The sequence below is a fragment of the Callospermophilus lateralis genome, chromosome 3 (assembly GCF_048772815.1).
Source record: "Callospermophilus lateralis isolate mCalLat2 chromosome 3, mCalLat2.hap1, whole genome shotgun sequence".
Classification (NCBI taxonomy): Eukaryota; Metazoa; Chordata; class Mammalia; order Rodentia; family Sciuridae; genus Callospermophilus; species Callospermophilus lateralis.
In genome coordinates this window covers 177,690,236-177,711,983 of record NC_135307.1, presented here as the reverse complement: position 1 = coordinate 177,711,983, position 21,748 = coordinate 177,690,236, and the positions used below count along the sequence as shown (strand labels likewise).

Here is a 21,748-nt window from a genome sequence, read left to right as displayed (position 1 = left end):
CCTCAGGAGTATGCTAATCACATTATCCCTATTAACTTGTATTATCTAGAGTTCTTGCTCACCTCCGAGCTCATCAGTTTGAAGTTTGGTGCAGAAGATAGTTTTTGTTTCAATTCTTTGAAAAGCATTGTAAGAAGCAGCTCTCGTTAAGCAGTTGAACCATCCAAACCACTTCTCCTTTTTAGGGAAATATTAATATTCATTCTCCAGATGTAAATGAATTGAAAAATTTACTTTGAAGAGTCCTTCTAGCACTAACCTATTATTCTAAGCTTCAGAGCCAAGTGTTCAGTTTAGGAGTAAAAAATCACGACCTTGGATGAATGGGCAAAGGAATTGCTCCTTAATCTAGGTAAATTGAGTACCAATGGGAGATTCAACATCCTCTATCCAGGTATACTGGGAAGAAGTCAAGAAGCCACTTTGGTTGTATAACAGCTTTTGCAGGTAGGTACTAGGGATTGAATGCTGGGGCCCTTTACCACTGAGCTACATTCCCAGCCTTTTTTAAATTTTGAGACAAGGGTCTAACTTAATTGCCCAGGCTGGTTTGTGGGTCTTCTGAGTAGGGAGGATTACAGATGTATACCACAGTGTCTAGCCCCACCCAGTTCATTTACCTAGAGGGGCATTCATTTTCTCTGTGTGCACAAAAATTTTAAGACATAATGAACATCACAAAGACCCACTCACAATAAAACTACCATCACAGACCCTGGTTTCTGTACTTTGGGTTGACATTAGTGTGTTGTTATTTCCATGTGGTGGAAATGCATTCGTAGAGAAAAACCAACAGGGGGATTACTAGCTTATACAATAGGGAAGTGGGGTAGTACTGGCTTCAGGCATGACTGGAGCACTGGTCTCATATCTACTTCTCTTTGTGCTGGCTTCATGTTCTTTTCAGAGAGGGAAAGGACAAAGTTGCCATTCCCCCAAGTTCATACCCTGATCACATAGCAAGCCCAAAGCTTAACTGCTGATCTCAGGGAGGACTGGCCCAGCTTGGGATACATATGTCCCCGGTACATTGTGATGAATGGGTTATAGAATAGGACTGGGGAAAAAGAAATAGGGGCGCAGGATGTACAAAACTCACACAGATGGCTAAAAGGGAGAGTGAAGGAGGTAAGGCAGAGTAAAAAACAGTACTTGGTCCCCAGAGCCATAAAGGATCAATCAAGAACTGTTACATTTTAAAAATAAACAAAAACAGAACAACTTTATTTGACAAAAGACAAAAACAAAGTTATTTACAGTAGTTTTTTGCTCAAATAATTCAATGGGACAACTGTGCTTTATCCTCCAGGTTTACTTACAACCAAACCCAAGCAGAGGCTGCCCTATCCCCAGAGGCCCCATTTTACACAAGAAGGGAATGCCAGACAGAATTCAGCAGCATGGCCCCCTCTCCCCTCACAGTTCAATGCACTGCAGGAAAGGAAAACCCCACTCCAACCCAATACACTGAGTCACCTACTGTAGGAGTCCTCCAACAGTTACATTAGATCTGGGCTCACAGAAAACCACTGGGGTAGGAGAGATGGAAGCACAGTAGCTTCAGAGCTTCAGCTAACTTGGAAGCTGCCATGTTGACCTTCCCCAACTGGGTCTGGTGAGGGTGAAGATACCCAGTTCCCTGCAGCAAAGAGGCCGGAGGGAGGCAGAACAGAGAGCCTAGGAAACCTGCCCATCTACAGAGGGCAAAACTCCCTTTCTGTAAGTAACCTATTCCCATGCCCACTGTAAGGGATGGGCCAAGTCATTCAGGAGAGGTAGGGGAACCTCCCTGAGGGTGTCAGGGATCTTCCGAAAAAGGACAAAGTATATGCCCTTGCTGTGGCCAAGTCAGTCAACACCCAGGAACCCCTTTCCCTCATGCCCGACCTGGAAATTTCAGGAAACTACAACAGGCCAGGGCTCCTGGCCTATCTTTTGGCCCAGTAACAATGTTATTCAGAACAAAAATATTTTGGCTAATAAAAGTCTAGGATTAGTGTTTCTTAAGATATATAAAGATGGGGTATACTGCTGTTGAACACTATCAGCAATGAAACAGCAAAAATAAAGGGCAGTGGGGTGAAGACCAATTGTGATGTTTCACTGGGAAACTCAGGCAGGGCCTTTGCAACTCCAGGTTAAAGAAAGGTGAAGCAAGGACACAAAAACTACGTTTCTGGCCCATTTCCAGCCCCACTGCAGGAAATTCCCTGCTTCTTCCAGGAATAGCTTCTATCACCTTTGTGGGAAAAGCTGCCTGTTCTAGTAGCTAGAAGGACTTCCTGCCTTCAAGGGGAAAAAAAAAAAGGAGGGGGGAGTATTAACAAGGGGAAGGGGAAAAAAAAAAAAAAGCCCATTGCTTCAGTCTAGCTTACTCCCCCACCCCCACCCCAAAACAGAGTAAAAACAAATCTCTGGTTTTATCACCTTTCTCTGCTCTATGTCTAGGTTGAGTCAGGTTCTGCTGTACTCTCTTTTGGCTGTGGCTATGCCCTTCTGTGCCTGATGCAAAAGAGCCAATGCCAAATTTCTTTTTCTGCCCCAAACACCTTTTTGGTAAACCAAAGGAACAATAAAACAACCATTTGGAATTTCTCATTTTGCAGAGATTTAGCTGGTCCCCCAAATAAAACTCCCTTGTACAACAACCCCCAGTTGCAGTGGTGGATCATTCACAGTGGAGGATTAGACTCCATCTGCCATCTTGCACTCTCATTCCCCACTCCTGGGCTAACTACTGCAATTAATGCAAACCACAGCAAAAGAGGAAAAATAAACAGTTTAGCAAAAATCTAAACATTCAACTGGAGTCGGTGCTGTTAAATGTGCTGGATCCCTCTTCTTTTGCCCACACTTATGAACATGGAATGTCCACACCTGGTTTGACAGAGGCACAGCTCAGGAGCAGCATGGACCCAGCATAGGTCTGAACTTGGCAGGTTTCCTGAGCCCAGCCAAGGAAAGCAGGCTGGAACAAAGGGTCCCAGGAATTCTCTGGAGGAGCAGCAGCAGCACCATGCCTATCTCCAATCTCTTGGTCTCATCACTGAGGACGACTGGAGACAAGGCAGTCAGCAAAGAGGTCCCTGTCACAACGCAGTGACACCAGCTGGCATCTTCCTGCTGAAGACTTCTGGACAGAGGAGATGATATCGATGCTTGGCAGTGATCCATAGAAAACCCTCTGTATGGAAGGGAAGCGAACCAGGAACCCAGAACACCTGGCTTGAGCCTTGAGCACCCCTGTAGCAGATGCCTACTTGGGGTTCTCAGAAACTAAAGGGATTGGAGTATGCAGCAACGGGGGTGCTGGGTCCTGCTGCTTCTGAAGCTCCATCTCGGCAGCCCTCTGCAGCGCCACCTCCACCAGCAGCTGGAAGCTGCTGAAGTCCTCCTTGTCCTGCTCTGGGGGTGTGGGCGGTGGTGTGTTGAAAAGTCCACCTGTGGGGCTCCCAGCCTCAGCCCTGGTCAGCAGGGCAAGTGTACTACCAGGGGTAACTAGGGACTTGGGGGACTCCAGCTCCCCTGGTGGGAAGGAGGCTGCTGGCTTTTCCCCCTGGCCTGTGTGGAGCGGCATGGAGCACACAGACAAAGAGAGCACATTGGTGGGGGCAGGTACCGACACTGCCAGCACTGAGGGGCTGTTACCACGGGGCAGGGCCACTTCTGCGGCCTTACCGCCACGGCGGGAAATGGTGAACTGATTAGGGTCTTTGCCGTCCTTCCGAAGCATGTCTGGGAGAAGCCGCCGCCGGGCGTTGATGAACCAGTTACATATCTGGAATGAGTATAAGAGACTGATCAGTTCACTCCATCCAAAACTATGAAGTTCTAAGCCCCAGAAACAACATCAAACATAAACAAGGTCCCAGCCCTCACAGTGGGTCACGAAGGAGGAGAGTATATGAGAAATCACACAAACATAAACAGTGCTGGTGGAGACAATGACAGGGAGATCCAGTCTGGCCTTTGTGGATTTGGGGAAGTATTCCCTGAGGAAGCAGCTCTTCAACTGAGATCTAAAGTTATAAACAATTGATGAGCAGGAACGGGCAGGGAGGAGTGGCAGGTAGCAGTAGAGTACCTGTAAGAAACTCTGAAAGCAGGCCCACTTTGCTGGGCTGAGGATCCATTTCTTTCTCTCTCTTTTTTTTTTTTTTTTGATACTAGGGATTGAACTCTGGGGCGCTTACCTAATGAGCCATATCCCCATTAACAGTTCTGTATTTCTTTATTTAGAGACAGGGTTTCACTAAGTTGCTGAGGCTGGCTCTGAACTTGCGATTCTCGTTTCAGCCTCCTGAGCTATTGGGGTTATAGGTGTGTGCCACAGTGTCCTGCAAGGATCCACTTTTCTTGCCTTTTTTTTTTTTTTTTTTTTAAGGATCCTTTTCTTGATCAGCAACAAAGCTATAAGGAGTGATTTACTTTGTGGAAGCAGGGAGATGGGCTGGTAGTTCAGGTTACATTAAGGCATGAGGCAAGAAAAGGAAAAATGTTTGATCTACTTAGGAAACTGGAAGTGGCAGGACCTGCGCTGGATGAGTCTGAGTGAAGGAGAGAGGGGATGATGTGAAGAGTGATCCACTCCTAAATCTGAATAGTGTTGGTGTAGGCTGGAGAAAAGAGCCACAAATTACCAAGGAACGGTCAGAAGAAAAATTACTGTTTTTGAGCAACACCAGGATTATGAGGCATGAAATTCTCCACTGCACACTGTGATATGCTACAAAACTCAAGGTGCCTATAGATTCATGTGTCATATGCACACAGAAGTAGGGTTGGATTTCCAGGAACTTATACAATCTAGGCAAGTACTCTGCCACTGAGCTACAATCCCAACTCTGTATTTGATTCGATTTGATTCTGAGAAATCGGATCACTACATTGCCCAGACTGCCTTGAACTTGCACTCCTCCTGCCTCAATCTCCTGAGTTACTGGGAACACAGGTGTAGCAGTGCACCCAGCCTCTAAGCTCTTTTGAGAACCAGCTTCACATTTTCCAGTCTTGTCTTCTCACTGGTTGTCAGTCCCTTTCTAAAATGCAATCGCTCTCATTTCTATTGTAGAAAACTGCCATTTTTGTCTTCCTACTTTCTACAGATCAGTCCAGATTCCAGAGCCTAGATATTAAAACAGTCCCCTGATGGGCATGGTGGTGTATAATCCCTGCCACTCCAGAGGCTGAGACAGGAAGACTAAAAGTTCAAGGCCAGACTGAGCAACTCAGCTAGACCCTGTCTCAAAATAATAAAAAGGGCTGGGGATGTAACTCAGTGGTGCAGTGCCCCAGGGTTCAATCCCCAGTTTTTTTTCCCCTTCTCTCATGCACATACACCACACACACACACACACAAGCAGAGGTGGGGGTGTGTGGTAGGTGATGACTCTAAACCAACAGGGCTGATCCCACTAGCCCAGAACACTATGGGTTTTGTACATTTGTATCATCAGGCTTCTTTCTTGGCCCATTATTTGGGGCAAGCCCTTGGGTCCCATTTTCCCCTTGACTTTGCCTCTGTCCAGTCAAAGGAATAGCCACCTGTGACAGGAACTGTTGCCTGACATAGCTCTCTACCTAGCTGGTTGCAGCAGTACCCATCCCACAGGTGACCCAAAGATAGCACTGTGTCCCTGTGAGGGCAGAGTCAGGAACTTCTACGGCCCCTCTTTCCACATCCATTCCAGCTTGAAAGGACCTCAACCCTAAAGTTCATTCATCCCACTTCACTTCTGTGGTCTTCCTAGTGAAACTGAGCAGGCATCAGTAGCAGACACTAACCAGTGCTGGCAGAACTGAATCCTTTGAGAAGTACAGGGAAGCCCCAAAGAAGAGATTGGACTGAACTGCTGAGGAGGCAGAAAGAAGGAAGAAAACTTATTACACACCTTTGATATGGCCAGCCACCTCATTTGCATTATGTTTAATCTGCATACAAGCCTGGGAGATAGTGGGCAGTGTCCCCAAAGTATTATAGAGGGAATCAGAAGCTCAAAAAGATGAAAGAGGGGCTGGGGTTGTGGCTCAGTGGCAGAGCACTTGCCTAGCATGTGTGAGACACTAGGTTCCAGGCCTCAGCACCACATAAATAAAATAAAGGTATTTTGTCCATCTACAACTAAAAAAAAAAAAAAAAAAGGATGAAAGAACTTATAAGGCTCAGTTATTCAGCCTATAATCCCAGCTACTTGGGAGGCTGAGGTAGGATGATACCAAGTTTGAGCTCAGCCTCAGCAATTTAGTGAGACCTTGTCTCAAAACAAAAAAACAAATAAGGTTTGGTGGGGCTGGAAGCACAGCTCAGTGGTAGAGCATTTGTCCAGCATTTGTAAGGCCCTGGGTTCAATCCTCAGTACCACCAAAAACAAAAAGTCTGGGGACATGGCTCAGCAGTAGAGCACCTCTGGGCCCAATCCCCAGTATTGGAGGCTGGGGGTTGTTGAGATGAAAGAACTTGCCCAGAGTCACGCAGCCTCTGAGTACAGAGCTAGTATAGCTAAACAATCATCACTACAATCCTAATAGCAACACCTGAACACAAAACATCAGGTGCTATTCTGAATATCTGACACCTAATTATTTAATCTTCAACAGCCTCAGATGGGTCTGTGATGATCTGTTAGAGAAACAAGAGGCCTTGGTCAGGGAGGTTCAGTAATTCCTCAAGATCACAGTACAAAGGCTGCAATCTGACCAACAGTGAGTTCTAGGAACCCTTGTTAGCCAGCCTAGGGGCATCAGCAGGAGACCCTTTCTTTCCCCTGGCTCAGGAGCAGTGCCTTTCAGCTATCTTCCTTCCATCTCTCCTCCCTCCCTCCCTCCCTCCCTCCCAAGGCAGCTTCCTGGGCTACCTATGTTATAGGAGGGCACTGCACCTGTCCACCCCAGCCCTAGATGCAGGCAATCAGTCAGGTCACAGTGACCTGGGCCAGGCAAAGTCAGGACAAGTCTAGCCTTGAAGCTGTTTCAGGGAGGGGTGCCTGGGTGCCCACTAGCAGCTGTGTGGACACCTAGCCCCTAGCTGCACCTCCCATTTTGGCTTATGATTCACAGAAGAGAACAGGAAAACCGCCCCTGTACCCATTCCCCTGAGTGCTCACCCAGGTCCACAGAAGACTTGGCAGCCTACTGTCTGTCGTGTCTCCTCATCCTATAGAAATCCCACAGCTGAGGGCGGCTGGCAAGGCAGGAGGCTGAGGAAGCCGATTTCCTAGCCCCTTCAGCTGCCCACCCATGCCTAAGTCGGGAAAAGAGCACGTGACTTGCCCTCAATCAAGGTCCTCCAGAGGCGATGGGAAGGAAGCCAAAGTGAACCCTGTGATTTGTGTGGCAGCACACAGGCTGCGTCCCTCAGAGCCTGGCTGTCATCAAAGGGCTCCATGGAAAAGCTGCTGCCTTGTCAAGGTTTTTCTTTTCCCCCTTAATCAGTGGCTGAGGTGGGAGGAAATCACTGGAAAAGTAGAGGGGCTCCAGGAAGCTGGCACAGGCCCTGAGGATGGGAAAAGGGGGTCTGAGGAAGTGGGCAGAAAGCTTTCATTCCAGTGCCCCCTCAGCGGTGAGAGAGCAAAGGGAAGAAGTGAAGGCGTGCTGAGGCCTTTCCCACACCTCGCAGCACCATCTGCCCAGCAGCCAGCAGTCCCAAGTGTCTAAAAAGCAGCTGGCTGTATTACAATCACCTTGAAAGTGATTGAAAATTTTTTTTACAGAGCTATTTCCTATCTGCTTCATAGATCAGGTGGGGGTGGAGTCAGGATTTCTAAACAAGTGAGCAGGAGAGTTTGCTGACTGGGCTTAGGATGACCCGGCTGGTGTAACTTGTCCTTGTGGGCAGAGCCTTTTATTTAAGCAAAAACATAAGCTCAAAAAACAAAGATGGAGCGCCTCAGGAGGCTGAGGCAGGAGGACCAGGAGCTCAAAGCCAGCCTCAGGAAAAGCGAGGCTCTAACAACTCAGTGAGACCCTGTCTCTAAATAAAATACAAAATAGGGCTGGGGTTGTGGCTCAGCGGTAGATCGCTTGCCTCACATGTGTGAGACCCTGGGTTGGATCCTCAGCATCACATAAAAATAAATAAACAAAATAAAGATATTGTGTCCATGTATAACTAAAAAATAATAATAATACAAAATAGAGTTGGGGATGTGGCTCAGAGGATGTGGCCCCTGAGTTCAATCCCTGGTACCTCCCCCCACCCCACCCCGAAAAAAACAACCCCAGAGATGATAGGTGGGGATACAGCGTGTCTGTGGGAGGACTGAAAGGCAGCTAGCTTTAGAGCCAGGGAGAAAGGGAGCACCTGAAGATAGTCACTGGCTGCCAGGAGGCCCGACTGCCCCCTCCCCCCCCCACCACCACAGAGTCACCACAACCTCTGCACTAGGCTCCTTTCTCACTCTAGGTTCCTGAGCCATGAGGGTTCAGGAAAAGCTCCTCTCAGGAGGGGGCAGAGAGGTGCTGGTTCTGTTTCCAGCACAGAGCACTGGACCTGACTCAGTACAGCCCAGTTAATGTTGGAGAGGAGGTGGGCGGCACAGAACCCTCCCAGGCAGCCCCAGATTAGAAACCATAGAGGACTAGAAACCACAGAGGAGTCCAACCTTAAACTAGGAATAGAGGGTGTCACTGGGACCAGGGAATATCCTTCACAAGAGACTTTTTTTTTTTTGGTCTTACTCTCCCAACTCCCTTGCTCTGGGCAAGTCCTGGCAAAGCAGTCAGTTAAATGACTCATTGACTTGCTAATGAGATTGCTCCCGGGGCCCTTTAAAGGAGACTTTCAAAAGAGATGCCCCAAGGAAAGAAAACAAGCTTAGCCAAATGTGAATACCTGTTGAAATCTGTGGTATTTGGAGTTCATTGCAATATTCTTACTCTTCTAGATATTTGAAAATGTTAATGATAAAATTTTAAATGTAAATACATAGGGGTCGAGCTCAGTGGCACACGCCTGTAATCCCAAGGACTCAGAAAGCTGCTGAAGGAGGATTGTAAATTCAAGGCCTCAGCAACTTGTGGAGACCCTGTCTCAAAACATAAAATAGGGGCTGGGGTTGTGGCTCAGTAGTAGAGGGTTTGCCCCACCCGTGTGAGGCCTGGGCTCAATTTTCAGCACCACATATAAATAAATGAGTAAAATAAAGGTTCATTCCAGCAGCTTGGGAGGCTGAGCCAGGAAAAAAAAAAAAAAAAGCCAGCCTCAGCAATTTAGGGAGGCCCTGAACAACTCAGCAAGACCCTGTCTTTAAAATAAAATGCCAAAAAAGGGCTAGAGATGTGGGCAGTGGTTAAGTGCCCCTGGGTTCAATCCCAGGTGCCAAAAACAAAAACAAAAAATATATATATTATTTTCATAAAATAAAAGGGTGCAAGATGTAGCTAAGTGGTAGAGTGCTTGCATTACATGCATATGCTTACGGCCTGGGTTCAAGCCCCAGTGGGGAAGGGGAAAGGATGGCAGTGAAGAAATGGGGAAGGAAACAAAGATGCCTCCAGGAATTTAAGCCATTTTTTCCTGACTCAGGAGCCTGTTTCCTTAATTCTGACATTTCCAATGCTTTATCATTATTTTCTGTCATTTTAACAGTTTAATACCAGGCATTGAGCTAAACACTGGGACTATAACAAAAAATGAAAGGAGGTCTCTTCCCTCCACACCTCCAGAATCTGGTGCCATCTAAAACTTAGCCAGTCAAGTGTCTCAATGTTAGGTCCTAGTCCAGTCGCTGTGGGAACACACAGCTTCCTCAGGGGTTGGGAGTCCCTTTTTCTAAGGGGGACAGCAGTTTGGGGTGGAGATCAGTATGTACAGCAGGAATGTGGGGGAGCAGATAAGACAGGCAGGTGATGTGATTAGGTTGGCAGGAGACACTGAAGAGTTTTAAGTTTCAGAATAACAAGTCATCATCAGTCAATGATGACATGGAGAAGCATGGGAAAAAAGCTACATTCCAGAAACATTTAAGCGAATTTATACAGGGCAATCCTAAACAAGCTGAGAAGGGGCTATGGAAGGGAGCCCCTGAGAAAGGAAGGAGCCAAGTGGGAGAGTTCTCAGGCAATCAATCTGAGGGGCCTGAGAGGCTCCAAGACAAGTGCATAGTTGGGCTGATCTGAGATTCATGATAGCGTCCCTCAAGGAGTGCCACATGGTGCCCACTGTTTCCTAACTCTAGCATGACTGGCGCACAGTGGCCACCACTGGAAACTCCCACCACCGGAATCCAATGGCTGATCCTTGCCTTGGACTTGTCCAAGTGGACCTGTTGTCCTAAGGGACCCATTAGTTCTCAATGAGGATGTCTTGGCTTCATGTTTCCACTGTGGTCATGGGTAGGAGTGGCCACTAGGACTCACCTCCAGAGTCAGAGCCTTCGTACCACTATATACTAGGACAGTCAACAAAATACCATGGCCACTTTAATACAGTTAGAAGGAACTTCCCTGTTTTTATATTTATCTACTTTGAAAAATTATTTGGTTTTATACTTGCGTATAGAAGCAAAAAGCAAAAGATTTTTTTTAACCTTGTTTTATATTTGTACATACTTAAGTGAAATGATTCAGGAGCCTCTGTTTCCTTAATTCTAAAATCTCCAATGCTTTATCATTATTTTCTGTCAGTAGAGCGCTTACCAAGCACATGTGAGGCCCTGGGTTCAATCCTCAGTACAACATAAAAATAAATAAATAAAATAAATAAAGGTATTGACAACTACAACTAAAAAATAAATTCTTAAAAAAAAAAAAAAAAAAAAAAAAGGATTCAGATTACTATCTTGGGGAGACAGGTCCATGAATTTTTTTTTTCTAAAGAATTGGTACATGTATCAGATTTGAGAAAGTGACCCTGACAAAAAGTAATTCCAGTACAGTGACAAGTGGTTTGACAGAACAGGTATGGGAATACACAGCAGTGTCCCAAAACCTCAGCTGTGGGCCACAGAGTGTCTATACTAGAAAGAGGGGCTTGAATGGAGTGGGCCAGGTAGGAAAACTCAGAGCTGTGCCCAGCTGCTGCTCCCAGCCAAGGGAGAAAGCCTAGAGGCGTGACAGTCAAGGGCCAGGAGGAGCCTGGACCCACCCCAGGTAGGTGGGTTCAGGGCAACATCAGATTTGTGCTTTAGTAGTCTAAAGAATGGACTGAAGGAGAAGGCTCAAGACGGGTAAAGAGGCTGTCTGGGCGATCCTGGCTTTTGGGCTCTAGACCTTTTGCCTGTGCTGTTCTACATTCTGTAAGTTCAAGGCCACCTCTTCTGGGAGCTTTGGGTCTATTTGAGCTGCAGCCCTGCCTGAGCCCGAGTTTCTGCTACCCTTGTCCCAGCAGAGATCACTTTTGCAACATCAGTGGCCAAGCCTATCTCCTACCTGACCCCACGCTTGATAGTCTTTAGGGTGTCCCTGAGGCATGGAGCTGAGTACAATGGGGGAGCTCAGGAGGACCCTGAAATGCTTTGTGTTACTAGGCACCCAGGGTCATCCAAGACAGAATTTCTGCACTAGGGGAGAAATGAGGATGAAGTCAGGAGCAAAAGCACCCACTGGGTACCAACCACGGTATAGTCAGCCTTGAATTCTTCTCAGTCCCTCCTCTCTATACCCTAGAAAAATATTACAACCACCTCCCTTTGTCCAGATCAGAAAATAATGAGGCTCAGAGAGATGGCAGTGACTTGGCCAGGGTCCAGGCTTCCTCATGTGGAGAGGATGGAATCCGAGTCAGGATCTGGAACTCTAGATCCCTTCTTGAAGACAGACTAGGATTAACCGCTGATTCTTACTGAGACTCCTCTTGGTGGGGATAAAAGCTGAGAAGCCAGGGAGAAAGCAGGAGGATCAGAATGGAGTGAAAGGGAGGGAGGCAGCACTGTGGAGGGGTGTAAACTGCAGTGACCAGGCAGGGGCAGAGGGCCCAGGGGAACTGGGGGAGGGGCCCAGCACGTTCCTGAAGGAAGAGGTGGGGGCCAGCAGGGTGGGGGTGACCTGCCAGGCTTAGGGCCTACTGTAAGTCCCCCAGGGAGGTGAAAGTCAAATTGGACACAGACCATGGTGGTCTAGGGTATCCTGCCTTAGCACTTGAAAACAGTAAAAGCTGGGCGCAGTGGCTCACACCTGTAATCCCAGCAACTTGGGAGGCCAAGGCAGTTCCAAAGCCTCAGCAACTTAGTGAGGACCTGAGCAACTTGGCAAGACCCTGTCTCAAAAATCAAAAATAAAAAGGGCCGGGATGTAGCTCAGTGGTGAAACACCCTTGCATTTGTTCTGCAGTTAATGATGACACCTGGGCACTAACAACCAAAAAGAAAACAGCAAAGACACCTAGACGTCAGCAACAGAACAATTTAAAGGAGATGTTACTTTGCACTCCAAAAAATTTTTTTTTTCCAGTGCTAGGAATGGAAGCCAGGCCAAGTGCTCCACTGAACTACATCCCAGCCTCCTGACAACTATCTTTTGAGTGTGTGCCTGTGCAGTTTTTTGTTTTGTTTTGTTTTATGGAGATGATTAAGCCCAGGGGCACTTAATCACTGAGCCACATCCCCAGCCCATCTTAATATTTATTTAGAGACAAGGTCTCCCTGAATTGCTTAGGGTCTCCCTAAATTGCTGAGGCTGGCTTTGAACTCGAAATCCTCCTGCCTCTGCCTCCCAGCCACTGGGATTATAGGCGTGTGCCACCATGCCTACTTTCCTGTACAGTTTTCAGAGCACTTTCACATCCCGTTCTGAATCTATTCCTCATAACAGTTCCATCAGGTAGAGCAATCTAACCCTCGCTTTACAGATGGATAAAGCAAGACATAGCGCACAGTCCTATGGTAGAATTGGGTTTTGGACCCAGAACCTCGGACTTCTTCCAACTCATTTCTTAACTACACTGCAGAACCCCAGCTGCCCCACAACAGACCCCAACCCAACAGTGTTATTAATAATGACACCTAGACACCAACAACAATTCCTTGCCTCTTCAGAACTTTTCAGAGTCTGAAATCTAGCTGCAGTGACCTTACTTCACTGTCTTCCCTTTAAGCAGGGAGACTGGGTGTTTTCAGCTGACCCAAGAAACTGAGGTACAAAGCCACACTGTAAATCAGTGACAGGGCTGGCTCAGGTCTACAACTTACCTGCAGCACTGAGAGGTTGGTCTGTCCAGAAAGGCTCAGCTTCTCCTGCTCTGAGGGGTAGGCGTTGTAGCGGTGCAAATACAGCCAGTCCCGGAGGATCTTCACGGACTCCTTGGGTAGGTTCCCCCTGCGCTTCCTCTTGCCCGCCAGGGAGAGGAGGCCTTCATCTTCACCCAGATCACTGTCCGACATGGTGCCTAGAAGCTAGGCTGGATCTTAGGTGAGCCTGGGACAAGTGGCATAGGGGACATCATTACTGTGCACTTACTGCCACTTATCCTGTTTCCTAGTTTGCTCACTACTACTACAGCCTGAGATTCCAGAAACTGAGGAGTCTCCAAAGTCTCTGGCTATACCCTAGCTGGAGAAACTAGAAGGATGAGTCCAAAATGCCACCATTTCGTGGAGCCAGATAGGTGACTACTAAATGAGCGGCATCTGGGCATGGTGGTGCACACCTGTAATCCCAACTACTCAGGAAGCTGAGGCGGGAGGAGTGCAAGTTTCAGGCCAGCCTGGGCAACTTGGTAAGAACCTGTCTCAAAATTAAAAATAAAAAGGGCTGGAGATGAGGCTCAGAGGTTAAACCCCTCTGGGTTCATCCCTGGTACCAAATAAACTAAAATGAATGGCAACTCAAGTAGGAAGACTAGAAATCATTACGGCTATGATTGAAATCTACTGTACCCAGCATTTTATATTACTTCATTTAATTCTCACAAACCCCTCTGAGGGAGAAACTATTCATATTGTTTTATAGATGAGGAAACAAAGAAAATAATAAGAATGCAACCCGGGTCCACACAAAACCTCATACACAAATGTTCACAGCAACCTTATTCACAGTAGCCAAAAGGTGGAAACAACCAAGTGGCTATCAACAGATGAATGATTTGTGATTTACTTATACAATGAATATTATCTGCCCCAAAAAAGAAGTCCTCATATTTTCTATAACATGGACGGACCTTGAAAACATGCTAAGTAAACCCTCAAAGAGGCTAGCCACACAAGACCACATATGGTATGTTTCCATTTACAATGGAATGTCCAGGATAGGAGGCTCTATAGTGACAGAAGGGAGATTGGGCAGTTAGGGCTGGGGAGGATAAAAAAGTGATAGCTACAGTGAATGGAGTTTCTTTCTGAGAGGATAAAAATATCCTAAAATTGACTGGTAGTGATCGCTGCACATGGTTGTAAAAATACTAAAAACCACTGATTTATATACTTTAAATTAGTGAATTGTGTAGAATGCAAGTTATATCCCAATAAAAAGTTACTTTAAAAATCCCATCTGCAGGAGTTATTCAAGTAGGATTTGGGCTCAGGTAACCTGCTTCTTCCATCCCTTTGTGATCTCTATATTTTCTTGCCTCCCAGGTCTCCCAAGGCCAATGAGGTGTCTGCAAACTATAATCACATGGTCCTGCAACATACCATGTAATATTTATTAAGCATCTACTGTGTACCGTGCCAAGAGTAGTGAATCGTAGGTTGTTTCTTAGATACTCTCCTTGTTTAGGCCTCAGCCTGGTAGTCCCAGGCCAAGCTCTATCTGGTCCCTGCCCTACCCCCATTTGGCCGTGTGACCCTGGGTAAGTATCCTTTCCTCTCCTGGCTTGAAGTCCCCCCTCCTTCACCTGTCAAACAGAGGAAGATTTTTTTTTCCCCCTAGATAACCCAATTCAGCTGCTCATTCCCCCCCTAAAGTTCTTGTTCACACAAGCAAAAGAAATTTACATTTTAAAAGCAAAAGTTCTAGGCCAAGCCTGATGCCAGAATCTCAAGGCTCCTCCCTTCTCAGCCTTTTAACAGCTCCCCAGCAGGCTGGGCCAACAGACTCTGGCATCTCCCAGGTTTTGTTTCCTCGACTTGGGTCTGAGCCCAGATCTCTGGGCCGGCGAGGCCAGGCTTTCGAGGGAAGGGTCTACCCTCAGCCAGGCCACCTGGAGGTGAGACAGGCACTGCTTAGACGTGCCACTCCTCAGAAAGCACCACTGCTGTCTGCTTTCTGAGGTCAGACATTTCTAGCTGCCAGGGCAGCTGGGATCTGGGCTCAGGGATGCAGCCCTGGCAAGCAGTGAGAAGTTTACTCAAGGTTATCTGTACAAATTCCACCCTGGCTGCCAGCCAGAGACCAATCTGCAGGGTTCCAGAGGTAGGCCCCGGGGATGACCCCTTAGTCTGCGCAAACCTTTCCATTTCGGTGTCCTGCTTCCCAGGCCGGCCTACAGTCCTGCAGGTTTCCCACATACTTTATCTCACAGTTACACATCTTGCCCACCCCACAGGCAACTCCGATAGCGATCAGGTAACTGGCACAGCCCACTGCTGAACACCTACAAGCCCCATGATTTTCAGACACACATTGCACGCACACAGCTTACAAACCCCAAGCCTAGCACCAAAGACTGACCTACTCAACTAGCCCAACTCCAGCATCCGCCCACCCACGAACTCCAACCGACCCGCCCACCCACGATGTCCCAAAGGGGAAAAGCTCTGGACGTCATCACATCAGCGGTCAGCTCAGAGGCCCTACGACACAACACCCAGTGCACTACATGCTCCCACGACGCCACCTGCAGCCACTCCCGCAGGAACTTTCTGACAACTCCCCCAGCTCGGCCGACACTCCCCCGGGTCCCGCACCAGGGCTCACATTCCCAGCAGTTCACACAAAGCGCGAAACCTCCCCCGCGGCCCAGACAGAGCAGAGCACATGGCTCCCGGGGCGGCTAGGAGTCGGCCGGCGCTCGGGGCGCCCGCACCCCCGGCCCCCCACCCCAGGTCAAAATGCGCGCAACAGCTTCTCCGTGGGCCTGCAAACCCGGAGGGGCTAGGGCTCTGGGAAAAAGAAAACTCACGTGTCTGAACCGGGGCAGGAAAAGTTTGATTCCCACCCCCTTCCCCGGCTGCACGGAGCTGGCTGCCTCTTCGGGGCGCGGGGCCGGCGGAGCGTGCGCGCTCGGCTTTGTGCTCCGAACTCGGCCCGGAGGGGGAGGGGAGAGGAGGGGGCTGGGCTCCCACCTCCGCACCGCCCCCCCAGTCCTGCGCCCAGACTCCATGTTGTTCGCCCCCAGCCCCAGGGACCGCGCGCCTCCCCGGCGTGAGGTTCGGCTCCCCGTCGCCTGCCCAAGGTCCCGGCGCGCACAAACTTTCTCCCGGTCGCCGGCCCCACGCGCCCCGCTGCCTTGGCCCGCCCGGGAGTGACAGATGCCTCGGAGACAGACTTTCCTTTGTTCCAAAGGAAAGGGGAACTCGCGCGGGCTCCCCACCCTCCCCTCTCGGGGCCCTTCCCACTGCCCCCACCCCCAGCTGTCACTCTCAGCCGCCCCCTCCCCGGCTCGGCCGCGGGGGGGCCCTGCCGGCGGTTAGCAACGTGCACTTTTGAAACCAAACAAACCCGCCCCCCGCGCGCTCACCCCAGTCCGGGGCACTGGCGGCCCGCTCCCAGAGTGGGATCCTAGGGAGCTGGGCCCCCCAAAAGGGCCCGAGCGAACTTCCTCCCGGGGGCTGACGAGGCTCCCGCCAGCACTCCGCAGTCGGGACTCACAAACACACCCAAGCTCACACACCCACAATCGCACGCGCCAGGATGACGCCCCCTCCCCCGCCCGGCAGCGAAAAAGAAACTTTCCAAGTTGTCCGCGCGCCCCCACCCCCATCTCCGCCCCTCCTGCGTCCCGCACTGACTTTTCCCGGCGGCTTTCGGGCCCACGCGGCCTCGGGCAGGGTGCGGGGCGTCCCGGCCGGGGCGGGGGGCGCCGGGGGCGCGCGCCGCGTACCTGCCGGGCCTGACACCCGCCTGACAGCTCGCGGCTGGAAAGCACCTCGCGGCCTGACGTCAGATCCCCTCTCCTCCCCTCAGCGCGCGCCTCGCCCTCCCCCACCGCCCGGAGGCAGCAAACAAACTTTGCGCCGAGCGCGACCAACTACGCCCACCCCCCGCGGGGCGGGCCCGCAGCCCGGGGGGCTCCGCCCCGCCCACCGCGCCGGAGGGGGCGGGCCCGGAGGGCACCTTCTTCCTGCGCCCACCCACCTCAGGAATGCCACATGGCCTCGGGAGGGAAGCGGTGGGACCTGGGCTCCCGCAGCCCGCTTAGGGGCAGGAAGTGGCCCGCTCCTCCTTTCGGAGAGCATTTCCGGAGCGCCTACTATGTGCTCTTGGCCGGGGGTGGGGCCTTACAAAGGGAGAACTTAATGCCAGTCCCGATGATTGCGTGTGGGCCCCGCACCAGAACTCGGGTCCGCGCCGGGATGGTTCACGTTGCTTGGAGGAGAAACTGAGGCCAGTTAGTCCCAGACTTACCCCCAGTTGGTAAGGTGCCCGGCTCAAAATGCGATGCCTGTTCTGTCCTTAAGGGCCCACAGACTCTGGAATAAGGCTCCTGGGAACTACCCCAAGCAGGTAACCCAGGCCTAGCATTCAAGGGCGGTCAGCCAGGCTGTGCGCGCACTTCTAGGTATAATTGGAGGTACATCAGGTTGTGGGACAGGTGCTGCCTTACCTGTGAGCTGCAGAGAGGGTCAGCATTTGCTTTTGTCGCAGTTAAACAGGATCATTCAGCCAGGTGGGTCAGACAGCAAAGCCAGAGCCATCCACGGGTTGGGCTGGTCCTTGACAGGTTCTGAGGGGCCGGCTGGGAGCTTGCAGGCCTTGGCTGGTTCCTCTTTCCTCTGTGGTTACATACTGCTCCAGGAGCTTTTTCTTGACTTCCCACCATCCCGCCAGCGTCCCTGGTCTCTGCAGTGTGCACCCCACAAACGGGAAAGTATCTGCTGATCCTCGCCTAATTCGAACCAGGAAGGCCCTCTTCTGGGCTACTCTTTCTTAATCTAGGCCCAGATATGTGGGGCCCTTGAGATTAGAAATCAACTGCTTTGAAAATAGCTTTTTGTAATTTTTTTCTTTAATGCTTTCTCTTATTTATTGTTTTGTTATTGCTGAGATAGGTGCTCCCTATGTTGCACAAGCTGATCTCCAGCCCCTGGGCATAAGTGATCCTCCAGCCTCAGCCTCAATGAGTAGCTCGTAATGCAGGCAGGCACCAGTAACTGGTATGTATGTATGTATTGATACTGGGGATTGAAATCAGGGGCACTGTACCACTGAGCTACACCCCCAGCCAGCCCTTTTTATTTTTTGTTTCAAGACAGGTTTTTGCTAAGGCTCCTAAGTTGCTAAGGCCGGCTTCAAATTTATGATCCTCCTACTTCAGCCACCTGCACAGGGTGGGGGCAGGAATTACAGTAAAACCACAAAGTGACCAGGTCAACTCCGTTTTTTGTTTGGTTTTTGGTACCAGGGTTTGAATCCAGGGGCACTTGACCACTGAGCCACATCCCCAGCCCCCTTTTATACTTTATTTAGAGACAGAGTCTTTTTTTGTTATTCTTTGGTACCAGGGATTGAACTCAGGGGCACTTAACTACTGAGCCTCATCCCCAGCCCTATTTTATATTTTATTTAGAGACAGAGTCTTGCTAAGTTGCTAAGGGCCTTGGTAAGTTGCTGAGGCTGGCTTTGAATTTGTGATCTTCCTGCCTCAGCCTCCCAAGCTGCGGGATTACAGGCGTGTTCGACCATACTTGGCTTCAGTTTTTGGTCTTAATTACACTTTAGCAGTGGAGAACTCTGGGAACAAAGTAGAAATTTGGGGCTGGGGATGTGGCTCAAGCGGTAGCGCTCTCTCCTGGCATGCGTGTGGCCCGGGTTCGATCCTCAGCCCCACATACAAAGATGTTGTGTCTGCCGAAAACTAAAAAATAAATATTAAAAAATTCTCTCTCTCTCTCTCTCTTAAAAAAAAAAAAAAAGTTGAATTTTTTTTTCCCCCAAATAAGTCCTAAGTCAATAGGGTCACTGATTAAATGACTCTTAAGGTTCATTTCATATGGACTCCAAAGACACCAGATTTCCTGCAAATGCATAGAACTAAGTTGGCTAACTGCCCACTGTCCAAAATGTCAATGATGCTGCCCAGTTCTCTCCACTACACAGATGGAGAAAGTGAGGCCCAGTGTGGTGGCCACACACAATTTCTAGGCCAAGTTTGATCTGCAGCCCTCTGAGAAAAAAAGGGAGGCTTGGGCAGTCTTAGGTAAGAAAGGTCAAGCCAGTTGAGTCCTAACCACTAGGGTTGCAGAGGATGCATGAGGCAAGGATCTTTAGGAGGTGGGGAATCAGGAGGGAATATGAAGGTCTAACCAAGTGAGCTTCCTAAGTCTGTTGATGAAGACAGTGACTTCTCCTCACAACCTTTTTTTTTTTTTTTTTTGGTGTGTATGTGTTTGTGTGTGGTGCTGGGGATTGACTCAGGGCCTTGTGCATGTAAGGCAAACACTCTACCAACTGAGCTTTGTCCCCAGCCCTCTCTCCTACACTTTTACCTGCAGCCTACAAAGCCAGTCTGGAGCCCCTTCCTAGACCTGGAGGGGAGGGAGGGAAGGGAAGGAGGGAGGCTGGTTGTGTGTCGGGACTTCACAGAAACAAATTCCCTGCCAAAACAGTAAGTTTTTAGAAGTTGTGAGCTAATTTAGTCATTTTTTTTTTTTTTTCCTTTTTTATGGAAACCCAGGGTCTTATGCTAGGCAGGTTCTGGACCACTGAGCTAATCCCCAGCCCAGCTTTGGACATAGTTGATGAGAACTATCATGGGAAAGCTTTTTCCAACTGTTAAAGTTGTTTTTTGGAGACAGGTATCCCACTAGATGGCCTAGGCTGGCCTCAAACTCCTGAGCTCAAATGATCTGCCTCAGCATCCTGAGTGGGACAGCATGTGTGTGCCACTGTGCGTGGCTCTCTCATCCCGTTTTGCCACACATTCTCTTTATTAAAAAATAAATAAAATTACTGTAGTGGGCTGGGGGTTTACTTCAGTGGTAGAACCCTTGTTAGCATGCATGTGGTCTTAGTTTTGATCCCCAGCAATGCACACACACGCACACACACACTACTGTGGCAAGAAACCTCTCCTCCTTTTTTCCCCACACATGAAGAAACTGTCCCTGAGAGAAGAGACTTGCCTCATGATGAGTGTGGGACCCAGTACTCCTGGAAAGATCTGGGCTGAGATAGGAGAGATGGCAGTGGTGTCGAAGCCCAATCTGATCTGGCTCTCTAGATCATAAGTCAGTTTCTTGCCTGAATACCAGAAAATCCCAGATCTCAGAGGCTCTTGGATGTGGGACTTTGTGTGCCAGTTTCTGGCACTGGTAGTTACACAGATGCAAATGAATGTCATATGAATTCACTTTCATTTAAAAAAAAAAAAAGTTAGGGACGGGATGTGGCTCATTGGTAGAGCACTTGCCTAGCATGTGCAGGGCCATGGATTCAATCCCCAGCACTATAAGAATAACAAAAACACTAGCTGCTGCCCTTTTTTGGAAGTGGGAACCACCAGGACCAGCATTCACTGAAAGCCACATCTAGGCTTCAGCCTATAGAAGTTGGAGCTCTCTGGGATATAAGAAATGCGTATATGGGGCTGGGATTGTGGCTCAGTGGTAGAGTGCATGCCTAGCACTGGCAGGACCCGGGTTCGATCCTCAGCACCACATAAAAATAAAGGCATTGTGTTGAGACCATCTACACCTAAGAAATAAATATTTTTTTAAAAAAGGCATATAGCAAAGTCCAGTGCAAATGAGTGATTAAGTAGACAGCTCGGTTGGCCGGCCAGGTGGTAGGATCTTGAAAGTGGGGGACTTGGCAGCATGAGCAGCAGGGCATCCTGGGCAAGTTCCTGGGATGGCTACTGAGGAGAGTTGGGAAGAGGCTGGAGGCGCGTGGCCAGATAGGTCAGCTCTGGGTAATGAGGCTGGAGCTGCTAGAGACCTCCCTGGAGACGGGGCTTTGTAGCTGTCATGTGAGGGTCTGCATTTTCATCTTGTGTGGATTTCCACTTATCAACATCTTTCTTCTTAAAAGTCTCCTGTTGCTGAACACAATAGTGTATGCCTAGAATCCCAGCTACTGGGGAGGCTGAGGCAGGAAGATCGTAAATTTTAGGCCAGCCTTGGCAATGAAGTGGGACCCTATCTCAAAATAAAAATAAAAGGGTTGGAGGTGTGGTGAACAGGTAGGGGAAAAAGTCTCATCTTGTTGGTCAATCACAATTGACTGAACTTTTTCTTAGTTATTGGGCATTTACTAACTTAAAATTTTTTCTTTTATGGTACTGGGTTCCACCATGCGACCAGCGCATTGGTTTCATTAATGAGGTTCTTGGCATAAAAGTTAACTAGTGAGATCGAAATAAACACACAGACTCAGTTACCTTTTTCTACGACCAGGTCCGAGACGGCTCCCCTCTCTGGTTTCTACCTCTAACCGCCCGGTAGGGCAGCAAGGATTACTCAGGGCTAGCAGGAGAGAGAGAGTGAGCACGCCAGGGAGTAGCCTTTTATTGGGGAACAAGAAATTCAGGGGAGAATTCCATCCAATGAAGGTTGAGGGGGCCCACACTCCAAGGTCAGGGTCAGTGGTCAGTCACACCCCCACACGGATGGGTTCTCTCATCAGGAAAGGGCCGGATTAGCCAGAGTGCCTCAGACCCAAACCAGGAGTCGCCCAGTCACGTGTGAGAATGGCTCTCCACACTGGGGCTCAAACC

The 21,748-nt window shown here is 49.2% G+C and overlaps 1 protein-coding gene across 3 annotated transcripts; it reads right to left on the bottom strand.

Moving 5' to 3' along the window:
- Nucleotides 1-1,276: 1,276 nt before the first annotated feature.
- Tgif2 (TGFB induced factor homeobox 2) lies at nt 1,277-17,235 on the bottom strand. Of its 3 annotated transcripts, none has more exons than XM_076851808.1 (3): nt 17,170-17,235; nt 13,125-13,350; nt 1,277-3,778 (listed from the first exon to the last, which is right to left on the bottom strand). In XM_076851808.1, the coding sequence occupies exons 2-3, from the start codon at nt 13,314-13,316 to the stop codon at nt 3,257-3,259; spliced, it is 714 nt and encodes a 237-aa protein (XP_076707923.1). In that variant the 5' UTR covers nt 13,317-13,350; nt 17,170-17,235; the 3' UTR covers nt 1,277-3,256. The 3 variants fall into 3 exon arrangements, with proteins under 3 accessions (XP_076707923.1, XP_076707920.1, XP_076707921.1); XM_076851805.1 differs by lacking the exon at nt 17,170-17,235 and adding an exon at nt 16,916-16,981; XM_076851806.1 differs by lacking the exon at nt 17,170-17,235 and adding an exon at nt 16,824-16,955.
- Nucleotides 17,236-21,748: the final 4,513 nt, after the last annotated feature.

Coding starts and splice junctions, on each gene's coding strand:
- Tgif2 (XM_076851808.1), bottom strand. CDS start 13,316: ATGTCGGACAGTGATCTGGGTGAAGATGAAGGCCTCCTCTCCCTGGCG. Junction 3,779..13,124: donor CCAACCTCTCAGTGCTGCAG/GTAAGTTGTAGA, acceptor TACTCATTCCAG/ATATGTAACTGGTTCATCAA.